General features: G+C 30.4%; 1 protein-coding gene across 1 annotated transcript in view; it reads left to right on the top strand.

Annotated features, from left to right (window-relative positions):
* Positions 1-13,239, top strand: part of CarT (Carcinine transporter) — a 1,715,434-nt gene that overhangs the window by 225,531 nt on the left and 1,476,664 nt on the right. Inside the window, exon 3 of the mRNA XM_089592391.1 lies at positions 3,703-3,876. Coding sequence (XP_089448517.1) covers positions 3,703-3,876 — 174 coding nt within the window. The remainder of the gene's footprint in view (positions 1-3,702; positions 3,877-13,239) is intronic.

Raw genomic sequence — 13,239 nt, 5'->3', positions numbered from 1 at the left:
AACAGTTTAACTTGTACCTCATAAAGGTTATTCATTTTGATAAGTTAAATTTCAATTCAAGTAATAAATATTCCATAAATAAATACAAACCACGCACCGCAGCCAAATTTAAGTACGACAAAAGCTAACTAATTCAACAATAACGGTAAATGACGGTAGTGTTCTTAATTTTTACAAGTGCTTACATAAAGTTAAGTTGGCAAAAATGTATTCAAGTCAATCAGTAAACAAAAAAATGAAAAACTATAAGGAACTGAAATTACATACCACAAAATATACAATTTTACAAACCGTGTAAACAGGACCAAGTATTTTCAGTAATGTTGAGTTCGAAAGACCTGCAGGACTTGACAGCATCGGTGCTGACTCAATAGCCTGTATAAGTTGGTAGCAGCACACGCTGAAGATGAAAGGACCCGTCAAGCCAGCAGCAGCAGCGGTGTTGTCTCAATAGCCTGCAGAGGCAGGCAGCAGCACACGCTGACGACGACCAAAGCACGAGCAGTAGCAGCGGTGTTGTTACAATAGCCTGCAGAAGCAGACAGCAGCAGACACTGACGATGAAAGGACCCGTGGAGCCAGCAGCAGCAGTGGTGTTGTCTAAATAGCCTGCACTGGCAGGCAGCAGCACACGCTGACGACGACCAAAGCATGAGCAGCAGCAGCGGTGTTGTCACAATAGCCTGCAGAGGCAAAGGTAAGTATAAACAGAGTCTATTGGTGTATTAATACACGCGTGCACGCTTATGATTGGCCCTTATAGGTAAGAGAATATCCTAAAGCGCGAGATTCCAAATCTCATAAACTAAATTTTCTATTTACATCAGTATAACTGATGTTGCACAGTTGTTGTTCACTGATCTCAAGGATGTTGTGAGAACAGTTTAACAAGTAGTTTTATAAGTAATTAAATATTGCTAAGAAAGAAGTGGAATGAGACCTAAAATTATAGAAATTAAAACTTACAAAGGAGGCGAATCGTACAACATCTTTTAAAAGAATGCAAATCACAAATACTTTTATTTGTTAGTTTTTTTAATAACATTTAATTAATATACTTTGAATTTAAAAATAAAAGATGGTAGAGTTAGTTCGTAATATTATACACTTTAGATTAATTTTTTTCAAAGTTTTTATACATTTAGTGATCCATTTTTTTTTCTATTAAAAAACTTTTTTTGTCTATTAGGATTCCAAGTAATTGCTGATTGATTTGTCTAAGAATTTGAGTTAGTTATACATGCGATAGATAGATTACTTATGCTATTATAAGGTAATTATTTTTTTTCAACATACATTGATAGAATAAAATACTCTCAGTACTAATCACCCTTAAAAGACTAACTTAAGAGCTGAATGTAATTAAATTTTCTGTCTATCTTGGACAAAACATTTGCAGTATTTCTTTTTTCTTTGTTTCTACATTGATTTAAGTAATGGGCAAGTTCATCTATTTAGAAATATAGCTCAACTTCTAACCTCAAAAAAATACTAAAAGGGAGTTCACTACACAAATGTAGTGTAGGTTGGACAAAAGGACACTTTTTGACTAGCTAATACTTTTTCATATGTATTACTGAACTAAATTTGATGCCATAGTGCTCTATCGATAGGTTTTGAAGGTAAGCATACTAGTGGTTGATATAACCACTGACTTTAAACTTATGGCTGATTTCTGACAAACAAATGTTTAATATAATTATTAGTAGAACAGATTCATAAGTTCTGCTGTTTAGTTATAGATGCTTAAACAATAAAATATAATTAATTGTAAATTGTATTGAAAAAACATTTTGAATTAATTACTTTTGGTGTCATTATTTATTATAGTTTATTACAGTGTTTACCTATACTTTTTGTTTAAAGTAGTTTATAGTTGCGAAGAATCTTAGGCAATTAAACATTTTCGAAACTTTTGCAATAAGTATTAAAATAAAAAATATAAATAAATATTTCATCTTTTCTGTTCTTAAATTAACAACATTCTCACTTATTAAACTTTTCTTTGAATAAACGAGTTTTGGAAAAATTTAAGATCTTTTCGTTACATTTATAAAATAACATTTTATATATCTAAAATTATCTTCTGAGCTTTCGAATACCTGGAGAAAGAAGTACGTTGTTCTATGGTACAAATTTTTTTGCTCATTTGCTACATGAACCTATTAATAATAGTATCAGTGTAATATTTTAAATCAACGTAGTTGTGATTTTAAAATTTGTCCTAGACCTTTTTATACAGTTATTATTTACTAAACTATATGTTTTATTAATAAGCATTCCAGATAAAATATTTTTATATGCATTTTATACATCATTTCGATTACATTTATATCACGTGGAATAAGTTTATTGACACAGTTAGAACGCCATGATAAATTCTTAACAAACAATAATGTTATGAATCATACAAAGAAGCAAATTTCTCCTGACTCTTATATTTGCACACCTTCATCTAAAGATCTCTACTTCCATGAACAAGAAATCGTTGGTTACAGGGTGAACTGGGAGTTCTTAAAAAAACTCTGAAATTAAGCTTTTTTGTACAATTGTTTTGACAAGCATGTGATGATTATCGTTTTTTTTTTGCACTCAAGTAACATAATGCCTAACTTAAATCGCAAATTTCGTTGTTTTTCTTACGTTACAAGATGAATTGACCTAGTTCTTAGTTAATTACGTGAGCTTTGCAAAAATTTGTTCCCATATAGTATTTTTTTATATAGATTAAGAAACTTAAAATTCTTTTTAATCTTAAAAATTTGGTATTAGTCCTACGAACATTAGTAAACTACAATAACAACTCCTTTTTTTATTTGTGTTTATAGCCATTTTTAAGTAAGATTACTAACAGGCCCTGCACTGCTATGTTATTCTGCATAAATATGCAGTAATTGACATATTAACAACAAAACCACCGTAGATTAAATGTAATCAATTACTTACAGAGCAATGAGGACCTTATTTTACATGGCTTCAGAGTCATCAGACTGCAGTTGCAAATACGCATATGAGCCATTGGTTTGACAGAGACGTGGATCAAGTGGATAAGGATTTGATCCTAATATAACCATTATCTAATACGTATAACCCATCATCATCGTTCAGTTTCTATAGTCAATACATAACTTGTAATGAAAATGACAAGCAAGCGAAATTTTTACTTTAATATTTCTACTGGAAATCATAATCATTTTATGTACATTCTCAATATCTCAGCAACACATCTTAACAATACACAATTATTTGTTTTGAGAGGGCTTCATTATCACTTTGCTAACTCATTGAATATTTTAACATTATCTAGAAACTTAAATGATTCGAACTAATAATTTTATAACTACTATTAAAAATGTTTTTCAAGTGCTTCTAGGTAAGCAAATAATCTATTAGTTATCAATAAACTTACAAACAATGTACGTTTTATAAAATAACACACATTTATTTAATATTAAGATCTCAAGAAAACCATACTTGAATTTAATCTAAAGTAGTCTAAAATTACTCGAAACTATAAGAGATAAATACTGTGAGGACATTACCCTCAAGTTAAGGCCAAAAAGAGGTTATCAGCTTTTTTATTATACCTGACTATCATGATAATATGATCAAAAAAATTTATTTACCTGTAACATACTTCTATGAAGATAAATTATTGCATTTATTCTACTATACTTCTATCTTCTAATTTTCATAACGTAGGAAGACAATGGATCATATAGTCAATGCTTACGGTACGATATTAATTGGACTCATACTTTAAAGTCACAATCATTGCTAGGACTCATTCGCCACAACAGATCGTATGACGTTATACCTTGTGACAAAGGGTGGGAGTACAACACATCGGAAGTTCCTTCTTCAGTTGTCATTGAGGTAATGGTTAATATTTTTCACAGTTAATATTTTTTTTATAATACTTTATTTACCAGATGTATGTGATCGTAATCTACTACTTCAAATAAGATTTCACTTCAATACGTTATAAAGTATGTGTATCTAAACACTTTACCCAAAAGCGTTGACGAATCTCATTAATAACCAAAGAACACCTTAAGAAAGAGCCAAAATAAATGACAGTCGTTGATTGTTTTTGCACTTTTTTTTCTGAACAACTCAACCTTAATAAGTGCATTCCTATTTCTTAATAGTTCAGTTATGTTGTGATTAAATTGCTAAAACTTCTTATCTTTTTTAAAAAACAAGTAATTTCTTACACAACCTAATAGTCCGCTAATTAAAGTGTATAACTAAATTTCTGCTGTTGCTAGAAACATTGGTGCAATCACCCACAAATAAAATGTTAGAATTGGGAACATTAGTTTTATCCCACTTAGATGTCGGCATTATTTGTTATTTAACAATTGATGAAAATTGACAGATTTTTTTTTTTGCTTTTTGCTTATAACTTGTTTTCTAGGGTGCTGATTGGAAAAAGTAAAAAAAATAAAATAGTTTATCATGAAAGTTTCTATCGATATGATTAAACCTAATTATTAAAAAGTTTTTTTTTCTAAAGTTAATATGCAAAAAAAACGTAGAATTTTATTATTTTTTTAGTCAATGTTTATGTATGATTTATTTTTTAATATACCTGCCAAAAAATTTGATAATCAGAGAATTAGTACCTATTATGAGAATCTTTATCCCTGCTCAAGGGTTTTTTTACTGTTAAAAATAACGTCACAACGCTATCATATATTGAAAAATGCGTTTGCCTGGTTAGGGCATAAGAAATGATAGACAAAAGTTTTTGACGGCATTTTTTCAAAATTACAATCAACTTTAAGATTTTGAAGAAAAAAAATTTTTCTCTCATTTTTTTCCTTTTTTTCACAATAATCGTTTTTTTTTTAATAAAACAAATGCTTATAAGCTTGTCATTCTTCAATGTATACAAAAAAAACCAATTTATCATTAAAGTGTACTTTTTTTTACGTATTTTAAGAACAAATGATTGCGATACGATAACTTTTACTAATTTTTTAAGCAAACTCGTGTTTCTTACTATTTTTCGATCATCACCGAATTTTGCAATTTGCAAAAAAATTTTTCTTTCTTCCTAGGTAGTCTATTGTTATTTTTTAATAATAATTGGTGTATGTACGTAAGCGGATGATGTTGCATAATCAATGAGTTTTCATAATCTTCTGTCTTCGAGAATTACGTTTAATAATGAGCTAAAAAGAGTTTAAATCGACAGGCACACTAAACAAAAATAAACAAAGACAAGAGTTGATACCATGATATATTTAATGAAAGTTGTACTTTTAAATTAATATATTAATAAATGTTTATGATTGACTAATTATTAAAAAATAGTTAAAAACACGAGTTTGTATTAAAAATGAGTAAGAATCATCTAATCCCAAACTTTTTTTTTAAAACGTGAGACACAATGTACTTCTATGAGAAATTGATTGCGTTTGTGTACATGAAAAAATGACAAAGTTATAAGCATTTATTTAAGCGCAAAAATTGATTATTGTAAAAAAATAATGTAAAAAGCGAGCATAAAATATGTTTTCTTGATAATTCTTGATAACCTTCAACTTAGTAGAATTCTTGACAAAATGCAATCGAAATTTTTTGTCTATCATTTTTTTTTTTGCCTTAACCAAGCAAACGTATTATTGAATGAACAACTGCGTTGCGATGTCATTTTCTACATTATGAAAAACCCCCTTAGCAGGGTTAAACGATCCTTATAATAGGTACCTTACCCCCGATTGTAAAACTTCTTCACGGATCAATAAAATAATAGGAAATGCATACACATAGACCGAAAAAATAACAAAATTTTACGTTTTTTGCATATTAACATAAAAAAAAAAAAATTATTTTTAGATAATCAGATAAAACCATAAGATAAATTCAGGTAATTCGGGACACTTCAAATTCTTAAGCTAATTTGGGACACAGACTAAAAACTGCATTTATAAATGATAAACAAGTCTTCAAAAAAAAAAATAAATCCCAATATTCTTCAAACCTTTATTTATCTAAAGCAACGAAAAAGTTAAGTAATTAATAGCAAAGAGTAATGCGAAAAAAAAATGTTGTAAGGTGTTCTGACGGCAGCCGTAAACATCCAAGTTTTCTTCCGTGCCAGGGAGATGACCGTGTATACTTATATGTGATTAAAAAAAAATTTATAAGATGGAAAGTAGGCGGAAAATGTTCCAACGATTAGTGTAGTATTTCCTTAAATAATTTATTTATATATAGTGTCATGAAAACAACTTTGATAATTTAAAATTGCGCATTTCACATAATCTCACAAGTAAGATACTGATGAGCCAATTCTGGACGGTGTGTCCCGACTTACCTTAACGTTTTTTACTACTCAAGGTATTATTGGACACATCATATCTTCGCCAGGCACAACTTTGATTTTTAGTCAATACAGTAAAAAAGTACTAGTTAATTAACTTTTTTCACTTTAATTAAGCAGTTAAGTGTATTATTAGATCAAGAGGAACAGTTTTCACGCAAAATTCAAGTGTAATTAGTCAATTAAAGGTGTATGCGACATGTAAACAAACATCATAATCTTAATACTACTGTAAACAGTAAGTAATCTCAACTTATATAAGTATTTACTTATTGTGCAAAGTACTTACAAGATTTTTATTATGAAGTATTACAGGTTTAATTGTAAATATTTAGAAAAAATCTAACAAAATGTCCAAGAGCAAAAAATCTGAAGCTGTGAGATCTAAAAGTATTTTGACAAAAAATAATTCAAGAAAAAAGGAGAATAAAAGTTAAAAATCACAGATAATCACACTCTTGATCGTCAATCAAGTAAAAATATTGATTCACCAGCAAAAAGCACACCTATCGAGAGTGATGCCGCATTTACAAACCAAGCCTTACCAAACAACAGTAATATTAGCAGCCAGGACGATATTAAGAATGGTAAAAAGTGTTGTTTGGTTTTATACAGAACAACTTAAATGGTCAGATAAAAGCTATAATTATTTAAATGTTTAAGATTTACCCAATACAAGTGTGTCAACAGAAATAAAATCCTCTCTTCCAGTTCCAAAGTTAATTCCGAAAAAGAGAAAATTAGACGTAGCCTCAGCTTGTACCGTAGATGAGTTGGTTGAACGGTTAGAAAAGAAAGAAACGGAAAAGAAATAAAAAAAAAAAAAAAAACATTACAGAATAAACAAGAAAGAGCAAAAGCTAGAAATATGAAAGAAAAAGAATCAATTTTAAATGAAAGTTTACAAGAAAAAAAAAGTCTTTAATCAAAAAAAAAAAGACATTTAAAAAAAATAAAAGTAAGTAAGAACGCAATAAAATTGGAAGAGATTAAGTTGAGAACAGATATACATAATTACGAAAAACAAGTTGATGAAATAGGACGAACCTTGGTTATTCACGAAATGGAAGTTACAATCAAAACTGAAAATAAAACAAGAAGTTTTGCCTAATTAATTTTTTTTGTTAATTTGTCACTTATTGGACGCTTAACTGAATAAAATTAAGATTAAAATCTTGTACAAAATTACTTTTCGTTAGTTTTTTTATTTCTTGAAAAAAGTCGATTTGTTAGACTACTTAATAATTTTAAAACTGATCACAATATAAAATACACTCTTTGAAAACAAAGATTTTACATGTGTCCCGACTTAACTTAATAAGTGTCCAGAATAAGCTGAAATCTGGCGTACATATGTCCCACAAAGGCTTTATTACAAAAAAATTTATAATAACATATTTTTCAACATTTAGAAAAGCACTACAACATTTTTTTTTTTTTACTTAAAATACCGTCCGACTACAGGTAAAATCTTTTTAAAAAATTCAAAAAAATAAGGGACATTAAAAAAAGTGGAGATAAAAATGTTGCTAGGCAAAAGTGTCCCGAATTATCTGAATTTACCTTATGGATAAAAAATTTATAATTAACAATTTTACTGTTTTTTTTTTTTCCAATCAGAACGCTAGAAAAAAAAGTTGTAAGCGAAAGTGCACAAAAAATTTTGTCCATTTTGATTAAGTGTTGAAAAACGATTAAGTAAAGCTGACATCTTAATTGGACAAAACTATTTTTCTTGATTATGACACTATATTTGTGAGTTATTTTAATAGTTTGTTCAGCAACGGCGGGAATGGCCTCATTCTAATTTTTTTTATGCTTCAACTAGTGGACTATCAGCATAGCAACGCTATACCGTCATTTATTTTTGGCGTTAAATTTTTCGTAAAAAAAAAGGACAATTTCAAAAAATCACTATTTTAATGGCATTTTTAAAATTCCAACATAATTGCACTTATTTACAAAAAACATGTATTTTTACAACGTTACGATGTCATTAGAAGTGTAACTTTGTTACCCCAGCTTAAATTATTTGCATAACAAGATACGAACTTTTTTTTTAATAGTGTTTTTTGTCAGGTGGCACAATATAAGATAATTATTGTTCTTATTCTGTTAGTTAATTACTGCAATCAAGATTGTCAATGTTGCTTGTGGGCTTCAGAATAAAAATTAAGTGACTGTAAGAGTAGAAAATACGTATGCCCTACTCTTAACGATAAAAAGATATATATTTTTCCACAAGTTAAAGGTAACATGATTACTGAGATTTACTTCATAATTGTTACTTTAAGTTTTCAACGCCATTATAAATACAGTTGAAAACATCAGAATGGTTTTTAGTTTTTCCAGCAAGTTATAAGAATAATAAAAGTTGTTGAATAAATAGGCTGAGTAAGTGTGATTACCTATTCAATGAGCCTTTTATACTTTTGTGAAATTATGCTACCACTTAATTTTCAGAATGCAGTCTAGTAACTCAAGAGTTACTTTAAGAATGTGACATCCGATGTCAAATACTTAATATTCATCACTTTTTTATACAGAGTTGCATTCTACAACTATAAAAAGCGAATGTTCGGCAATCTTCGAATGTCAGGCTATACGTAGTCTGCGATCGCATGACGTATAACTAACTTTTTTCAAAACAAATGGCCATCGCAAAACTTGAACTACGCGTGCAACCTTTAAATAATTTTATAACGTGTTCATTGCACAAAATCAATTTGCACTACTACATCCAAGAACGTCACCAACCAACATTTTGAAATTTCTTTATTTCGTATATCCACAAGAAATATCATGCAAAATTTTGACAGCAACTTGTACCTAATATAAAATTTTAATTACATCAGCAGTTTTAACTACACATTACCGTGTTATTATTACACTACAACTTTGCTCGTGTTAATCAAGAGTAATCAGGTTGCAATCTGATTCGTTGTTTGAACCCTAAGCCTAATATGTCCTTCTGTAATGCATAAATATACAGGATGATCAGAAAGTACTTTAACAGCTGAAATCAGAAAATAGAGTGAATTATTCTGATTCCAATGACGTTTGCAGAATCAGTTTTAATGTTCTACTGTCTAAGTTATAAGCATTATAATGTAAGGGTAGTTTACCCCCTTTCAAACAATATTTGCTACAGCGCAAGTAGTCATGAATCACGGATTTGCAGTGTAGTTAAAAGGCCAGATCGGTAAGCAGAACAGCTTTTAATAGCCTTTTCCCGCGGCAGATGGCACGCACCCATGTTGTTGCTAGCTTCTGCATCACTGCTAGCTATTTGATTCAACGTTATGGCAGCATTGTTAAAGTGATGACAATGAAAACCATACAAACTAACAATTAATTTTTTACTAGCTATCGATATCGATGTTCTATGCAGCATATTAGCTGCCAATATATTAGAACTTAGAGCAATCAGTATTCCAAATCTCAATGCCATTGTGTCTGTCAAACCTATATGAGAGAGCATGCGCTCCATGCGTTCGTGCAGATATACACGCAATACTGAGGTAGGCATAGGTTACTAGTGATTTTGAGACTCTTAAACTCAAGTTATGACGTTTTTAGTAACATTTCTATATCTCTGCAGTTAACTCTGCCGACGTATACGTACGATTGTTTTTTGCCTCGTATAGCTATACTAAGCAAAGTATTTTTAGAATGATCGTCAAAAATAAACTATATTATTTGTTACACATACATGAATATGACAACGTCGTCCATTACGCCCGTGATGGTGATTTATGTTTCTTTTGAGATTCTGACGAGATACTTGGATTAAATACGAAGCATATTTTGATGTAGAAATTAACTTGTGAATTAAAAAAAATTGTTCTACAAAAGAAGGAGACACGCCAAACACTACTCAGCTATAGTCAAGTTACAACGTATAGCATAGGTCACATTATTTTAAATGCTGACCGTGATTAAACTACAATAGTAGTAGTAGTATAATCACAAAAAATTTAGGGAGGATACAAGTCACTTGTGTTTTTACGATTTTTTTTTTAATGTGTACAAAAAATATACAAGGAAAAATTTAGATAAATAAATATTTAATCATTCGAGTTCGAAAGAAAATTGACAAGAACAGTGAGATAATTATACTTGTAGTGAGAGAAACTGTACTTTTCTGTAGCTTTTTAACTGAAATTCTATCGTACCCGAGTAAATTTACTTTCTTACATGAGTGAATGTTTCCTTGCTTATAAATTACTGAATATTATTCTTGGTGAGTAAAAATGCACTCCCATAAATTCAGAAAGGAACAGAGCCGTTTGCAGCGACAACTTCCCAATACGATACAGCGCAACCAGCTCTATCATTCTTCAATAACAGAAGTACTTACTATACCAATATGAATTCTGGTTTTTGTTGTCACGACTGTAACTAAACTATTTGTTTGCAATAACTTGACAGTGGAAATAAACCTGCTAAAAAAAGGTTGTATACAATTCTTTAGTTTTTGCGAAAAAATATTTTCTTTCGTGCAGTAGCTGTCAAAAGTTTTGGTTACTTTCTTAAATATGGTCGAGTCATAGGAGATTCAAGATATTGAGAGTGCAAGTATGGTCAAGTGTAATCAACGATACAACGCACTGGAAATTTTGACACCAAGCGGTGAGTCATGTTGCTAATTACTTTTTACTTCTGTGCTGTTAAACGTATGAGCGAGCAAGAACTGATTTTTCTAACTTAGAGCTTCAGCATTGTTAATTAAAAATTGATTCTTCTAATTTAGAGCATTAATAGTGTCATGCGCATTTTTTATTTCTTCATTTTAAAACTGCCAAACAAATAAGCATGTCTGCATCCTAAACTTTTACGTGAGTTTATTTAGTGGTTAAGTGCTTTATTGCCTACACTTAAGTCACAAGAATACAATTTATTGCTCTTGTGAGTGCGATTATAATTTAAAAATAAGCGTTATGGGTTGCATTATAATATTTACTATTTGCCTTTTAACTATTTTAAACTGAAAAGTTCATACTGTTTATTCTATAAAATAAAGACGACGAGCAATACTTGCGGAAGCTCTTTGTATTGCTGAATAGCCGTTTTATTTACCTAGACCATACTACACAAGGTAAATAGTTTAGTTTCAAAAACGACAATTTCTCGTCTTAGCAATGAATACTGTTTTAAATAACATCTCATAACTTTCCTCTAAATACATAATCTACGTATCTACAAAATATGATAACAGACATTGCAGAGGTACATCATCAGTCTTTGCAAAGCAATGAACCTACATATTTAAGTACATTCTCATTTAATATTTTTCTATGAGTAATGTTTTTCTTTAGCTGATACTACTGCTAATCTAGAAGCACAAGAAGCTACAAGTAATTTGTAGTTTAGACATCTTTATTGTTACTTTTAATAAGCTTTGTAACATTACTTAGTAAATTAGACATAGTTACTTATTTTTCATTGCAGATTCTGTTAAGTCTATAGAAAAAAATTCTTTAACAAAGGACTCTCATGCACCCTCAGTTGAAAATTTTCAGATTTTAGGGACATGTGGATGTGATGCATACAGAAATAATCATAACTATAAAAGTATTATTATAAAATATTTACAAACAATTTTACGTTCCTTAAGAAAAGGTATCAGTGGAGCAAAAAGTTTTGGCTAATTTCCAATCTGTCTTTAAAAGGGAAGATAAGAATAAAAGAAACCCTTATAAAATAGAATTGTAAACATTATTTAATGCAATAAGAATAATACAGAAATGTTTTACGTTGAGTTGCATAAGTCTCATAAAACTTATATATCTGAAGATAAGCTTAATGAAATTCTGAAAAGAGCTCAGAATATAAACGACTTGATACGAGAGCTTCTGAAGTCAATAATTATAATTGACAAGTTAAAACTTATGCTGACTACAGGAAGAGAAGGTTACCAAGCCATTACAGCAAAAATATACGATTGCATCTACGGTTACTGAGTACGCAATAAAGATAATAGCATTTAACAATTGAATTCGATTAAAAACATGTATTTTCCTTGTAGATAACGTTAAAGATAAAGCTAAGGATACATTTAGCAAAGAGAAACGCCAAATCGTCTTGACAAAAATGTTGTGGCGAATACGCAACCCAAGCCAAAGAAAACGTAGTATAAGTTTGTTGACGTTGCAATTTTAATTTTATTATTAGCTAAATACAACCAAATATTTTTTTATACAAATGGTAGTGTAAAATATTTCTGCTATCTATAAACTACCTTCAGGTCCTTAACACCTAAGTCTTCTACAAGTCTCCCTAAAATACCCTAAGACTACCCTACAGGTCCTTTCAAATCCCTTAAAGTTCCCCTTATTCTTCTGAACTCTTCAATAGTCCCACAGACTATCACTTCAGTCCTTTGATGTAACCCCAAGTCTTAAGTCTCATTAAGTTCCCTCAAGACCACTCAAATCTACTGAAGTCTCCTTTAGTCCGTTTAGGTTCTCTCAAATCCTCAACAGACTCTTAAAGTCCTTTAAATCCCTGGGAGTCCTTTTCAGTCCTCGTAAGTCCTCTAAAGTCCTCCAAAGTGCCCTTAAGTCCTCGAAAGTCCCCCAAAGTCATCTTAAGTCCCCTTAAGTGCTCTCAAGTATCTTTAACTCCTTTCAAATCCTCCAAAGCCTCCTTAAGTCCTCTTAAATCTTCCAAGATCCCCTCAAGTCCCCCAAAGTCCTTTCAAATCCTCTTAAGTCCTTCCAAGTGCTTTAAGGTCCGCTAAAATCCCCCAAGTTCTCCTTAAGTCCTCTCAAGTCCCTCTAAGCCCTCTTCAGTGACGTTAAGCCCCCTTAAGTCCTCCGAAATAAATTCAATTTCTATAAAATCCCCCAAAGTCCTCTCGAGTCCCCTTAAGTTCTCTCAAGTCCTCCAAAGTCCTCTCAAGA

The sequence above is a fragment of the Copidosoma floridanum genome, unplaced genomic scaffold (assembly GCF_036245765.1).
Source record: "Copidosoma floridanum isolate Cflo_tuat_1 unplaced genomic scaffold, Cflo_Japanese_pri ptg000016l, whole genome shotgun sequence".
Classification (NCBI taxonomy): domain Eukaryota; kingdom Metazoa; phylum Arthropoda; class Insecta; order Hymenoptera; family Encyrtidae; genus Copidosoma; species Copidosoma floridanum.
This window is presented reverse-complemented; position numbering and strand designations above follow the sequence as displayed.